General features: G+C 39.5%; 1 protein-coding gene and 1 non-coding gene across 10 annotated transcripts in view; one reads left to right on the forward strand and one right to left on the reverse strand.

The window, feature by feature from the left end:
- The window catches only part of MEIS1 (Meis homeobox 1), a 146,823-nt gene that overhangs the window by 55,420 nt on the left and 75,452 nt on the right, over window positions 1–15,951 (reverse strand). For all 9 annotated transcript variants that reach the window (XM_042245978.1, XM_042245979.1, XM_060413859.1 and 6 more), the window contains one exon: window positions 9,442–9,587. In XM_042245978.1, the coding sequence (XP_042101912.1) occupies window positions 9,442–9,587 (146 nt within the window). The remainder of the gene's footprint in view (window positions 1–9,441; window positions 9,588–15,951) is intronic.
- Window positions 10,936–11,042, forward strand: LOC114114141 (U6 spliceosomal RNA). Its single transcript, XR_003588980.1, has one exon. It is a non-coding gene; the product is annotated as a U6 spliceosomal RNA (small nuclear RNA).

Consider the following 15,951-nt stretch of genomic DNA (forward strand, 5'->3'; position numbering starts at 1 on the left):
CCACCATTACCACTGTTTATGGAAACATTACTAAAATTACATTTTATTCATAAGAATTTTAGGATTCTGGTTATTACTAGCTTTAAAATGATCAGACCTCAGTGTCATACCCCAGAGCGGTGGCTTAATTCTCCAGGGTTTAGCAGCCTTCTTTGCTGAGAAACGACAGTTGGATTGTAGTTTCAGGAGTAATCGGGGCTGCATAAGCAGTTTCCTCTATCTCCATAAAGCAAATTAAAGACATAGCTCTTTGGCGTCCTGAACATGTGACAGGCAAAAAAAAAAAAAAAGGAAAAAAAAAATCTTCAAGGAGCTAAATTCTATGTTCAAAGGTTTACCTAGGATTTGCAGGAAGAAAGATTTCTCACTTCCAAATCACTATCACTCATTGTTAGTCACAGAGAGGACTAGAGATTTACGTACTTCCATAAGGAAGAAAGGACAGTTATATAAAGTCTAAAATTCTAACAATGTATAAATGATTACAATTGCATAAGGTATCAATAGCTGCAGCTATGCCTTTTTTAAGCACAGATATATCTGGAAAAAAGAATCCAGATAGGAGAGGACCATCCTTGACACTCAGTTACCAATGACCATCAGGATGTACTATGAAGTTTTATGCCAAACATTCTGGCTCACATTTTTATTTAACAAATACTAATCAGCTAGCTCATGAAGTGAGATTATTATTATTACAATCATGAACTCCCAACGATGTGATCTGATTTGCTCTGTTAGGGAGGAAATATGATTTTTAAAAAAGCACATTCAAGATAGGAGATCCTAGATCCCCAGCTCTGCCAGTTCCTAGCTTTTGACCTTGAGAAAATTCATGAACTTCTCTCACCTTCATTTTTGTCATCCTGCCTACTTTATAGGATTAAGAGTATGGTGTATATGAAAAGATTAAATTACAAAGTACCACTGGGACTTCCCTGGCAGTCCAGTGCTTAAGACTCCATGCTTCCAATGCAAGGGGCACACATTTCATCCCTGGTTGGGGAACTGAGATATCACATGGCCCATGGTGGGGGCAAAATTTTTTTTAAAATAAAGATAATAGGAGGTTCCCAGTAGCTGAATTGTAAAGAATCCGCCTGCTAATACAGGAGACATGGGGTTTGATCCCTGATCCAGGAAGATCCCACATGCTGTGGAGCAACTAAGCCCGTGCACCACAACTATTGAGCCTGCGCTGGGAGCCACAGCAAGAGAAGTCACGGCAACGAGAAGCCTGAACAGGACAACTAGAGAGTAGCCCCGCTCACTGCAACTAGGCAAAAACCCTCGCAGCAATGGAGACCCAGCACAGCCAAAGCTAAATAAATAATTAAAAACTATTTTTAATTTAATAAGTTTTAAAAAAACATAAAGCACCACAGAAACACAAATTATAATTTTATTTAACCTTTTGATCAATTTTGTCCTTTAGCTGTTAACAAGACAGAATGATCCAGTGTCAAAACAGCCAAGCAATCAACAGATCGTTGTTTAAAAATTCGGTAACAAGTAAAAAAACAAGTAACATTATGCCGGCAGGAGATAATTTCATTTCTTTTCAAGAATGACATCAAGTCATTTTTGCGGAGTTCCTCCTCCAAGAAGTTTGAAAACTGACTTTTCTTTAAATAAGAGATAGGAATTATTCTTAAACTTCTATAAACTGCAATAGAAATTTTCTCTACTCATTGATCTTTCTTAGGATGAGCATTCCGATTAACAGACTACATCTCATGGCCTCTGGATGGCCCCAGAACTTCCTAGGACACCGAATTCTCAGAGGTCATTCCTGTCACGGGAGAGCGCTCTGCGGGGCTGCTAGCAACAAAGTTAATGTGAAAACAGACGAACACTGATGGCAGAATATTAGGAACTGAAAAGCAAATTTACTTAAAAGGTTAAGTTCATATATATATTGCCTCATTTTTTTCTGGAGCGATAATACCAGAAAGAAGGACATTCAAATACGAGCAAGTTATTTAAATTGAACCAAAGGTCTCTATTCCCAATATTTTGAATAATCCATTACAAAACCAAGTAACTTATGTCTCATTTGAGTATGAGCCAACTTAAGGTGTTTGCATTTATAACATTAAGTTATGTGAGGCCTATCTTTTCTTTGGAGTGTCCGAAGATAGAACAATACTTCTTGTATTGGGAGACACACTTTCTGGGCTATCAATTGCTGAGTGAAGGCATTTTGCAATAGCAAGAAAACACAAAAACTAAAAGGTTTTTGAAATATTAGACAATATCCTGGCGTAATGCTTTTAGCTGCTCCTTTGCTCTTGGAGGCTGTCTATAGGCCCACCAAGAAATGGATGCCTTATCTGAATGTCTGTGGGTTTTCTCCTGCTCCTACACACTGAGCCGAGTATCCAACCCATTGAGAAAAGCCACCTTTACCAGGCTCGGGACTTGCAAATGGAAGGACCAGCAGTACTGAAACATGAGTACGCTTGTCTATAGCCGTCATGTTAATGTGACTCTGCACAATCACTATTGTTACTACTTTGGAACTTAAATAAAATGATTTTTGCTGTCTCATGTCATTTAGTAATTATAGCTCAGGTAAGCTTGGCCCATAACCCAGGGAATTTTGTGACCACTGCAAATGTGGTCTCCAGTCATTGCCTACCCTCTGGCATTGGCTTCCATCAGCAGAAACAGAAAAATGAGAGCCTTGAACATAGCTATTCAGAGGATTAAAACAAGTAAAATGGATCAGTTGTCCACTAGTGCTGGTACGGATGGCAGGGTTTCAGAGAGATTTGTCTGACAGAAAAACGCCCAAGCACATAGGGACACATATGTACACAGAATCATAATCACACTTCAATAAGAAAGACTGAGATGTGCGGAGGATGCTTCAGGTTAAGTGAAATCTCCTAAATTCCATGACATAGAGATTTACTTCTACTGGCAAACAACCAACCAGTCAGACCAAACTAAAACACTGGAATCCTTTCTAAAACAAAACCACTGGATTTTCTCTCCGTCAAACCTCCATTCTTTAAACCAAAGTACTTTCACTAGGAGTCTTAAACACTGAGAAAGTTAAAAGCCAAGTTTATATTACATAAAATTCCTAAGGGCTAGACTGAGTTAGTTTAGCGAATACACTCACACATATGTATATAACGCTCCAATTTTAACTCGAAAGATAAACTGAGGAGGAGCAGTGACTGAGTTTGGTATTTTTCCTTCAAAAATATATCATCACCAGGAGGAATCGGAAGACATGATATTGATATATGTGTTGAAGTGTAAATGGCCAGCCAGTGTTCCAACAGTTACATGCATCAGCAACCGTCAAGTTAAACTGCGCTTATATGAGCACTTCCATTTTGAAACTAATCCTTTATTTAATCAACCCAATTAAGAGTATATCAGAAAATCAAGTTATAGCATATTTTTAACTTAGTCTTGGAAACAAATAAAAATTTTAGAATAATCTGACAAATTGCCATCAAAATACTACAAAAGTCTCTCACATTAGGTACCACATAAAGGCCCCAATCATCTGTGAAATGAATAAACCATTTGAGCACAAAAATCTCAATCACACCATGAAATTCACAGAGTCCCAGTCAGAGTTCATCTGCTTAGGGGTCCTATGTACCTGGAAAAATGAGCAGTTTTCAAGTTGGACTTTTGTTTTCCCTTTTGATTGTTTTTCCCCATCCCTCTTCATCAACGGACTGGACTGTAATTCCCTCAGGTCAGAGGTGCATAACTAGGATGGGGAAGAAAGGCTGGGGCAGAGGCAAGGAGGTGTGCAAGAGGCTGGGAGGGAGCTCTGCCAGGTCACTAATGGCCTCTGGGGCAGCAACTTGGAGAACAGGCTGATGCTTCGCCTTTGATCTTCTAATTCACAATGATCATTAGTATTAACTCCGATTCTTCTGGGTGAAGAATTCCAGCTGTAGCCTTTTCAGTTTACCTGACCTAAGAAAATTCATCACCCATCCCATTAGGATTTCAATAACCAGCTAAGAAAAAGAAAAAAGCAGTTGCCCCAGAATCTAGAAACCACTCATCTCATTATTAAAATAGAGCTTATATGATGTATACTGCAGAAGAATGAGGACATTCCAACATTACCTCCAAGTAATTAAATAACCTATACTCCATTTTCCTCCTGAGACAAATGATTCCCAATTGGGAAAAAGATATTTAGGATCCTAGCTAACCAAATTGAAATACACAATCTCCAAAGTAGCAGAGATCTTCTAAATGGAAGATGGATTTGTCATCCAAGCCTATGTTAGTTTCAGCAAAGCCAAGCTCTGACCATCATCATGACTAAAGCCTAGAAAGGTGAATGGTAACCACCTAAAAGAAAAAAGTAAGAACTGTGAAGATATTCTTCTTATGAATTTCAGAAAGCTCATTTTTGATATGGGACACAGGCACCTGAAAGGAGAACAAAAATCTCACATCTTAGTACTAGTTTTCAAGCATCTTATTTTAATAAGGTATCTGTAGATACCACATAATGAAAAAAAAAAAAGGATAAAATTTACCTGCCAGTCTCACAAGCCACCCTCCTTAGCTCAGGCACAGAAACACAGAGGGCTTAGTTTGGACCGTCCTCCCCAAATACTTTGCACTACCCTGATTAACATTTCAGACAAAAGTTCAAGAACATAGTCTTCCTGCCTCACTACCTTCTTAGGGCTAATGGTAGTGGAAGGATGCTAACTGGGAAGGCACAATAAGAATATTCACTGTTAAGACTGGCAAAGAATAGAGGTGAGGGATAGGAAAAGAAATAGAAACGGGAGGAGAGGAGCAAATTCCATCTGCTGCCTAACTATGTACCTCCTTGTAGGCACGTCTCTCTGCCTTTTGACCTTCCACTCACCTTGATCAACAAAATGCGTTATGGGATACCAATGAGAAGTACTTTTTCATTGTAACAATAATTCATAATGTTTATAGAGCAATTCTTCCAAAATTGCAAGCAGAGATATGACACTAAGATGGCTCCACCAGATCTTGTTACCAAAAGCAAAACCAATGAAACAACATCTGTCTCTTCTAGAGCATTCAATTCCCAATTCAATTCCATTTACTCCATCCTTAGAGTGGCGGACCCGCAGGGCACTTTTCATCTAATAGTGTTTCTATGGCAACGCAATTTTCAACCTGGAAGATTCTACAGCCCTTCACTTTGGCTTTATCCACACTGAGAGGAAAGTCTTATAAATCAGAAACTGAGACATAAATTTTGCTACAGCAAAAAAAAAAAAAAAAAAAAAAAAAAATTCCAGGCTAAAAGTTGAAAGAAAGAAAACAAACTCAAAGAGCAAAATGTGTATATAACTTAGAAACGAAGTTTGTCTCTATAGTACCCAATGGAATCCTCAAGATCAGTCAAAGGATGGGGAATCCAAGAGAATGTGAATGAAAGTCAAATATGTCACCCTCTGTCTGATTTATCACAGGTATGCATTTTGACAACTTCCACTTTCCCTAACTCTCAGGATTCCTAGGGCACACAATAGCTCCATACAGGAAAATATGTCACTGCATATTTTAAATAAATAAGAATCATATTAACTGCTTTTCTACTTAGATTTTATTTAAGATTGCAGTATTTTAGGTGTGTGTGTGTGCAACATGCTAGGGTAGAAAAACAGACAAAAGACCCTTGATTATTTTTTTTTTACCTTAAACATTGTATTTATTCCTTCTCATTTTTACTAGCCCTTAGGCATGTATCTTTGTAATGCTATGTAGCAAGACAACCAGTAATATGCAAAACACATCCAGCTTAAACATTATGACATAGTAGGTTATATTTACAGTTGGAATAATACCCTTAAGGAAGGAAAAATATCTTGATGTGGTATATGCCCCTGAACTGATCGTGACTATATAGCGACTCACAGCCAAATATTAAGTACTTTCTAATTGTTTGCAATGATTTGTCTTCAGGCAAATGCAAGCATTTCTATAATACATACTTTCATTTTCTTTCGAATTCTCTCTCATTATCTAAATAGTGTTACTCTTTTCAATTCCAGGCAATATTTGTCTTTTTTTTTTAGGAGACCTCTAGTTATCAAAACTGGTTAACTGGAAATTCACATCACTGAAATTTCCTTTTACCCCATCAGCACCAAAGTTTAAAACCTGCTTCCTTTTTCTTTTATTGTCTTCATAATACACAAGTATGTCCAGTTTAGCTTGCTAGAGACTGTGAGTCCAAGAATGAAGCTTTAGTTCTCTCCTTGGAGTAGTAAAATGTGCTACTGATTAAATCTACCTGCAGCCAACTACAGAAAGGCACATTTTTCTTATGCAGCTGGGGTGCAAATCCAGAAAGTTTTTTTTTTTTTTTTTCAAATTCAGGGCTTTTCTACTCCCCTAACAAACAAATGCTGAAAGCACTTTCAAAGGCAGATTTTTTTTTTAAACTGAATACCCTCAATGAAAAGATTGACCCATTTATTTTAAAGAGAAAAAAAAAAAACTAATTTGCTTTCCAAAAGGAGTGTGAGGTTTTATAATATGCTTTTTAGTATTTAAAAGATTAGTTTTTACAATTTGCTAATAAACTGCGATTGCTATTGTTTTAATTAGCCAGAGTTTCAATTGCTCTTTTATATTTAGCAAGACTTCAGAAAGAATCTCCTGGTTAAGTTGCATTAATCATATAGAGGAATGTGATCCTCTAAAATTTGTACATAGTCTTTCAATTGAATCGTGCCTCCCTAAAAGCCTTCCCGACTCTGAGATAAATTTGCTAAAGAATTAACACTAAAGATAACAGTAGTTACTTACATTTGGACAAATAATAATAAAACTTTTTGCATAGGTTTTTTCATAGCACTTATTATAATCAGCTCTTGACTATAAATGTTACCTAAACAGTTTGTGCATTCCTTCAAGTATAAGGAGACAAGGAGAAGGCTATCCTTGTAACTGGAGATCTAACTACTTTAGCAATTGGAGAAGAGGAATGGAGAGGAATCTTTTTCTTAGGGCTAAGGAAAGAGGGAGAAAATATAAACATTTCTTCTCAGTTTTCTTTTTTGGATGATATTACAAGACTTTTCACTTTTTAGAAACCACTATCATTACCAATATTTTGTATGAGTAGATGGCAGTGGTAAAGGGAAGGAGGGTGGAAACGTCCAATGGAAACCAGGAGACAATGTCTATATGCATTCCTAGAATGCCAGGGAGACTAGAACAAATGGGTTTCCCTCTTCGGGGTAGTGGTACAGGCCAGCACCAACCCCCAGCCTGAAGGAAGTTAGCTGGACCTCCACAAAATCAGACAGTTCATGAATAATTTCTATTGCAACTGCCCCAATAATATATGGACCACAAAGAGCATTGCAATGTAGATAAAGTTATGCTGGCTATTTAAAAAGTGTGGGGTTTTTTTTTGTTTTTAATAACATAGCTCTTGGCAAGGTTCCTCACAAGGATACGACCTAGAAAACCAGGAAATCTGGTGAATGAATAAAAGAACTTGCTTCTCTCTCTCCTGATTCTGTCTGAACCAATATTTGATTATATTTTATTAAGGGGCACCTCAGCTTCAAGGGAAGCCAAAACTCCTTTGCAGATTGAAATAGAGGCTGATGAAGTCTATCTGTTTTTTCTGTTAGTATACGAAATAGAAAGAGTTTGGCTGTGACTTCAGGATCAACCTGATTTTGTCCTCTCTCCCCACTCATCCAGAGGTTAGTCGGTTGGCTCTAGTGCTGAAACACCTGCATGGCTGCATCAGCACTTTTGTCCAGTTGTTACTTCTTATCTCCTGCTGACTTTAGATGCCAGACTATTTTTCATGCTGTGCCCTCTAGACCTTAGTCTTTCCCTCCCCGCTTTGGTGGTGGTCGATAATCCTCAACAGCAAACTTTCAAAAGGCAGATCTCAAACCATCCACATAAATGCAACAAGTGTCAGGCAAGTAATGGCACCCAAATCAGGTTTTAGGTCAACCTAATATGATGTTAAAATCAGCTAAACCATCTACATCTTCAACTCACTGTCTCAAAGCTGTATTCTTCTCAAAGCTGATTCCAAAACTGTCAGCATAGTCTAGTTACTGTTTGGAATCATACAGGGAAGAAGAAAGGGAAAGAAACTATTTTTTAGTTAGTCCTGCTGCTCTCAGTTTTTATTTTATTTAGCGATGCTGTATAATTGGGATTAATTTATAGCCTCAAGTGTTATTGAAGGCATATTCTCTATCCAGAGGAGCCAAACCAGCATGGCCTCCCACATCCCCTGTTTGTTTCCCTATATCAGTCAGTATAAGTCACTGAGGAACATGGGCTTGAAAGTGGGCAAGTATGTGAGGGTTAACACAAGTATGTGATGGACACATTGGTGACAATGGAGAATTAACTTTGATACTGAAGAAAAACAAATGACTTTAAGAAAGGCAAGCTAACCTAAAAATAGTCACAAAAGGTCTGCTCCTAATATTAAAAAAAAAAAAGATTTTTAACATTCATTCATTTTAGGCTAGTCTGTACTATGACTTGCCTAAATTCACCCTTTGTCTATACTGTTGAAAATCCCCCAGGTCAACAACTTTTTTATTTTCAATATATTACTTTATCCATAAATTTTCATGTCATTCTTCTTCCTTAGATGTCCTTAAGTATGCATTTCCAAAAACATCCACCAAAATATTATGATTATGTTTTCAACATGAAATCCATTCAGAACAATAACCAAACAAAACAAACCCCTCAGTAGCATAAAGCCCCAAATCTCCAGGTTCTCACATCTCCAGGAGAATTCCTGCAGTGAAAACAGCAATACTCACACAGACAATATAAACTGTTAACTCGGCTTGAAAAGTCACAAGGGACTACACAGGAAGGGCTGACTCTATATTGCTGTTTTCCTTTACAGTTCTAAATACAGGGACAACTTTCACTGTGCAGCTCTGACTCGGATGAACATTTTGAAATGGCAGCCAGTACATTCAAACCACTTAAAAGCAAATTATGTGAGCATCCTGCCATTGCAGCAAGATTTAAATTTCTGCAGACCAGTCACCATAAAGGTCCACTGTAAAGCATTGGAAGAAATTAAGTCCTTCTCTTTGGGGCTTGTCTGACTTTGTTCTTAGTGGGATCTGGTTCCTGGTATTTAAGAGTCACACTGAGAAAAGCAACATCATTAACATACATACTTCAAATTACAAGTGCTCCTGATCTCCTAAACCTTATAACTTACAAAAGTGAGCAAAACTGAAATAGCAAACTTCAAATAAAACTCCTCATTTGGGGTATGGATCTAGGAAACAAGTGCTAACACTTTTGTAAGAACTGTGGGCACACAGTGATTTATGAAATATTCCAAGTCCAGAGGGATCATTCTTCCCCATTTTTTTTTTTCTATCAAAACTGGTTCATTGTCCATATTTAGTTTACATATGTCATTTAGAATCCACTTACTGTTAGATGCTGGAACAGCCACGCCCTCATGATATTTGTGGCTACTTTGGGAAAGATGCCACGCTTTTTGTGACGCTTTTTGTCCTTATCTGGATCATCATCGTCACCTGTGCTGGGGGAAGCTACACTGTTGTCCAAGCCATCACCTGCAAACATAGTGAATCAAATTTTGACTGATGCTACCTTGACATGCTTTATTAAAATAGAATGCCTTTGGATATAAACAAAACCAAAAGAGCAATATCAGTGATTCATAGTTTATTTGGTACTGTTTTCTTTTTTTTTTCATCAAGACAGAAAGAACAAGGCCTAGGCTCAAAAGTAGTCAGGTCTAAGGAACTTCTTCCAAGGAACAGTGGGAAAGGTTAAAGGGAATGGAGGGGAATACCCAATCTCCTTAGCAGCTTTGTTGCTATAACTATTCACATGTAGATAGTGGAGACATGTTAAGTGTAACTTCTACTGGGAGTTAAATATAGTGGAAGCCATGAGTAGAGGTGCTGTCCCTGCCTGAGTATTCAAATCCCACATGAAGTCATTGATGTCAACTTGTGAGAAGATGCATTTACGATATCAACTATTTCCGCAAGTGATCTATCTTAAGACTAAAGTAGGCCGTGGAAATGTAGGTAATCCATCATATAAGCAGTTTGACATAGGAATGCTTCAAATAGAATATAATTTTTCTTGTCATAGAAAGAGAGCCTCAAGTATAGTAAGGGAAAAACTCTTGAAATCGTTTTATTGGAAAACAATGACTATTGAAATCAACTAAGTGATGTTAAATTAACAGTCCATTGGGACTGTATTCCTCTAATTATTCAGGCAGTTTCTGAAATTTCTTCTAGATTTAAATTTTTCTCACTGAAAAGTCACCTGCTTACATAATCCTGCACACTGGATCCTATTTTTCCGTTGATTTTTGTCACAACATTTAAGTTGTTTCTTCTAGGTAATTTTTAGGGTCTGTGACACGAAATCAAAAATGTAGTGTTCCTTTTAAAATGGCATACTGAATAAGAAAAAGGTGAATTTCAGCCTATATAATAACACTGTCTAAAAAACAAGGCGAAAGGTACAAATGGAAAGTAAACACTTGAAGTTTAGGCACAAAAGTTAAAAAGGAAAACAACAGTGGACTGAAGTTACTACCCTACAAGAAAAAAAGTAGCTTAGACTAGTACCCCAGCTTTCTCGGTGGAAGCTACTGGCTTTTAGACAGGTTGATCTCGACCCAGAGAGAAGAGCTAGAGAGACAAGGCTTAGCAACAAGCTAACACACTCCCTGTGTTCACCAATCCACATGGTCCAAAGAACTCTGGCAAATCCATACAGGGAAACTAGCCTCAGATTCCTTCATATTGCTTCATGAATTTCTGTATTCTTAGCTTCTTTTATCTAAAATCTACATACAAAAAGAATTCCTTTTTTTTTAAAAAAAATTCTATTGAAGGATAGTTGATTTACAATGTTGCATTTAATTTCTGCTATACAGTGCTCGCTTCAGCAGCACATATACTAAAATTGGAACGATACAGAGAAGATTAGCATGGCCCCTGCGCAAGGATGACACGCAAATTCGTGAAGCGTTCCACATTTTTAAGTTCCCTGCTGCTGAAAAAAAAAAAAAAATAATTTCTGCTATACAGCAAAGTGACTCAGTTACACACATATATATTTTTCGTGTTTTTTCCATATCATTTATCACAGGATATTAAAGAATTCCCTATTTTGATTCAAGCTATTTCAGACGAATCTAAAGTAGTTAGCCTGTCATTAATTCGTTGCTCTTAACAGAGCTCCCTCAGGAAACTCTCCCCATCCCTCCAAAAAGGAAAACTGTCCCCCAAATTACCTTGACTGAGTTGACGTTTAAAAACTTTGTTGGGTGAGTAACAGACTGATTTTAACATTTCTGCTAGGATCACAGCATATGCCACAAACACAAAACTTTTCTGTTAAGTTTTTATCAATTTATTGTTCAGTCGCCCCGTCGTGTCTGACTCTCTGCGACCCCAAGGACTGCAGCATGCCAGGCCTCCCTGTCCCTCACCATCTTAGAAGTGTCCCCAAGTTCAAACATTTTAACTGATGTTATCAATTTAAAATCCATAATTTAATTTTATTCAAAGTTTTGTTGACAAAAATCATATATTCTGTGAAAAGTCCACAGAACTGTAGCTGTGTCCTCAGTGAAAAAGATCATAAAGACCCACGATGCCCAAACCTTCATGGCAGAAATGAAGAAAGTACTCATGAACCTTCTGGGTGACTCGCCCAAGGGGGATGGGCTGGTGGTCCAGGCAGGGTCAGGCACCCACATCCCTAAACCAGGGCTCCTGCCACCTCACAGGATCATTTATTTGCATAACCAAGTGTTTTATAAGGAGTCCCCTTGGATTTGCCTAATAAATTCTTTGAAAGTCCAATATTTAAAGAGGCTTTTTATTCAGAGAAGCAATTCACCATATAAAATAACAATTCATTAAAGAAACATGAGAAAAGAAAACAACTCAACAGCATTTAAAATTTCAATGGGCTAATCCACTTTCAATATGCAAAAGGTAACCAAGGAAAAGAAGCATATTACTAGATCATCGATTAAAAAGCTTCTAACCTAAGGACACAGTTTTTCATCACCTCGCCAAGACTGTTTTCCACCTTAAAAAAAAAATATATATATCCTTTCTCTCTATCTCAAAACCCCTTCAGATTAATTTAACAGGCAATGCCTAGTGCCTGCCTCGAAGAGAATTCATTGATAATTTATGGAAATATCTACTATAATCCAGAGGAGATGACTTTTTTCCAGCTTTGTGCATCAATAGATAATCAAGGCCTTAAAGCAGCCTTAGCTTCCCATTACCTCAGGCAAAAGAATTCCTGAAAGCGTGCCTTAAGGGCACCTGAATTATATACTCCATTAGGAGAGGAAGGCTTTCTGCATTCCATGGGTAACACTCACCAGAACCTTTCCTGTTTATTTCTGCTGTATGAAAGCAGAAGCATTAGGAACAGAATTTTTTAAGTGAAGACTTATGTAGATACAATGGAGAAACCTTTCAAGCAAGAGCCAGATCACCCCCTTCAGTCCCTGGCAGTGACCTCTCTCGAATAAAAGGTTTCTATTACATCATTAGCTCAAGCCAAAAACAGCCTTGGCTTAATGCTCAGTTTGTTCTTCCTACTGTTTTTAGGCAAATACAGCTACTTTACTCCCATCTGGGAGGGAAATTACACTGCTGGGTTGTAATCTAAGACAAGATTTTCATTGGAAGCAAATGCTTTCAATCCAGTGTAAATACTGGTGCATGTTCAGAAAAGCCTAAAACAATAAACCCCGCTCCTTCCTGACACAAGTTAGGGAAATGGAGAGGACGGGGAAGGAGGAGAGCATACTGAAACAGACGATTCTCAAAGCAAACGCTTTCATAGATCTTAATAAATTGTTTAACCTCTTCCACTTTCTAAAACTGGAAAATTGATCTCGGACATCTCCACCTCAGAGGAAAGTCTCAATGGTCAATTGTACCTTGCACATTTCCATCCACACTGCAATTTGATACAGTCACTTCTCTGCGGTCTCTGGAGGATTTATTTCCTTTTTTTATTTTTAAGATCACTAAACAAACTTGGAGGACCGCCGGCCGACCACACGGCAGCAGGCAGCGGCTCTGAACCACATTTGTAAAATGTCAGCAGTGACTTCATTCCTGGAGCTGACTTCTCCTGCCGCCAAATGAAGGCAAACTGAAAAGGTGGAAATAATCATAAAAATGATGCTAGTCCATAAACAAGCTTACAGCCTCATTAGGATAGCAGTAGGCTCCAGTGGGTGATTTATGCTCGTTTTGCTGATGCTATGAGGAAATGCCATAGGGCGACTTTAGCCAATTGCTAATGGGTTCTGATAGCTTCTTAGCAACTAGTGCAAGCAACGTTGTGGCGTTTGCTAGTGACAGAAACCGAAAATGTCATATTATCTGCCCATGTGTCATGAAGTCTGTGTGGCAATTAACTAGCAGGCCAGTGACTGAGGGGCCAGAGGCTCCTGAAAATGGCCTTTGGCGATGCAGAGGCAGCCCGTGGGCGCTGAGCCGCACACGCACATTCTAATGCAGAAAGCCACTTCCCGGCGACTTCCCTGGCTCTGATGAGACCGGGCCACTCAAATCCCCCCTCGCCCCCTCACTGAAGTGCCACTCTGGGCTCCTCTCTCTTTGGGCACTGGCTCTGGTGCTATGAGAAGACTCCACCGCCATCTGCTTTGATCTGATCGTCTGCATGGCTCCTTAATTGGCACTACCTGGTCCTGTGCTTTTCGGACGCCGGATTCAAAGGTGCCAGCTCCTTTTCCTGCTTGCTCACAAATGAGTCTAAAAGGATTTTAGATCACTGAAGCAGACTCCTGGCCTGTCAGATGGCTGGGAGCAGAGGAACTCTGGGCGGACACAAAACACTGCTTAAAAAACACCAGGCTTCTAACAAGCTGGGGAGGAATCCTGGCCGCACTTTTCAGGTTGCGAGCTCTCAAAACCATGCACTATATGTCAAACTGTCAAACCTTTCAGCGTGGGCCATTTGCCCTTTCAAATAATATTTAAGAATTGTTTTTACAAAATTTTATAGGCCATGGTCTAGTGAAAGAGGCCAACCAACAAAGAAAGGAATTTGTACTACAATTCGTCTACGGACAATTTCTTGTGAGACCTGGGCCCGTCCCAGCGGAGCAAGGCAGGTGACCTGTGACAGCTCCCAGGCTGTCAGAGAGCTCAGATTTCAAACACGCTCAACTCAAACATCCCTGGTCGCCTATTTAAGCATGCCCAGGCATTTAGACTGCGCTATCTCGTGCCTTTCAAGGCAGGATAAAGCGGCATTTATCGTATTCAGACCATTCAATGGGTCAGACTGACCGTGTCAGCGGGGGCTCTTTCCTTGGCAGGTCAAAGCCCGACTCCCATTTTTCTTCCCCTCCTAACTCCCTCTCTACCTCCAGGATTGCCAGTACCCCAAACCTATTCTGAGGGAGGCAAAAACAAAACACCCCAAAGCACCTGATATTTACATCACAAGGGCTGGGCACTTCACGTGGCAGTGGGCCAGCAGGCAGAAATAAAGTGGGTTGTCAGTCAGAGGGTTCTTTATGTCATAGAGGCAAAACTCCTAATTAGGGAGATGAACTTTCAACTGCCAGGGCAGAAGAACGTGTAAGGTTGTGGACCCTCTTGTTTTGCTAGAAACCAAGCTGGAAACCACCCCTGCTTCCAAACCATTTCACTGACAACTCTGTAAGGCTCCATCTTTTCAGGCCACATTCTCTCCTTAACCTTTACTTTTCTCCTCCTTGAGTGTTTAGAGTCTTTGTCCCCAGAATGTACCTAGACTCAAAAATCAAGGTCAATGATAACCACTGTCTTTCAATACTGAGTCAGTTCTATTGTGCCTTGAAAGTTGTGTGAATGATCAGTCCAAAACTTGCGTAGGACTGTACAGGTCATGTTGAGAGGTGGTTAAATTTTAGGGTTTCCTGGTTTCAAGGTTAAATATTAAGGGTTTCTGTTTTTTCTCTTATCTGTTTTCTCATGTAGCACATCTTCTCAAAAGAATATGGCATTCAACTCTTAAATGGGGTGCAGGCACACTCCAGTCTTTCTAGCGGCCACTGGTGCAGACACCCCTACGCTGTGAGGAGGTCAGGTTTCCTTTGTAGTCGGGCTATCTGGGTGCGCCAGGTTGCTAGGAAAAATGTAAAACCTACCTCAAACCCACTTCTCCAGATCCTGGTGTGTCTACTTAGCCAGAAGTCAGAGGGGATAATGTTTCTGTGTTATGTTAAGAGGATAAATGGCAAGAATTATAGACAAGCCTTTCTCAGGAACCAGCTAGAATACTTCAGAGGCTTTATGGAGGTGTTTTGTCTTCATTTAGAATGTGTAATAGCTACCAGAATGATTTTTCTAAAACACGTTTCTGATAGTATGACCCTGGCACTTAAAATCCTTCTGTGGCTGCCCTTTGCCTTCAGGATGAAGGTCACACTTTTTAGCCTGGCACAGAAGGCCTTTCATGATCTCTCTCTGGGGTGTTTTTCCAGCCTGTCTTCCACCAGATCCCCACAGGCACTGCACTAGCCACCCTGCCCCAGCCCAGTCCTGAGGCCACCTGACCTTCTCAGGATCTCACCGTCCACAAGGCTCTCTCACATCCCTTTGTGTGCCAGCGCCTTTCCCTGTAGCATCCTTCCTGGCAAACTCCTTGGTGACCTTTCAGATGCGGCTCAACCACCATCTCCTCTAAGGAGTCTTTGCTGGACTCTAGTAATCTTTACTATTCCTCCTCTCCAGTTCTGAGTGATTTTTCTTCTCCCCACATTCCTCTACCCGAACATACATCATACTCTACTAAGTCTTCTGATTTCCATATATGTTCCCTCAGTGTGATGACAGAATATGTGACAACAGGGACCTGGTCATACTCCTCACTAAAATTCTCTAATCCCAGAGCCAC

This window comes from Ovis aries, chromosome 3 (genome assembly GCF_016772045.2).
Source record: "Ovis aries strain OAR_USU_Benz2616 breed Rambouillet chromosome 3, ARS-UI_Ramb_v3.0, whole genome shotgun sequence".
NCBI lineage: Eukaryota > Metazoa > Chordata > Mammalia > Artiodactyla > Bovidae > Ovis > Ovis aries.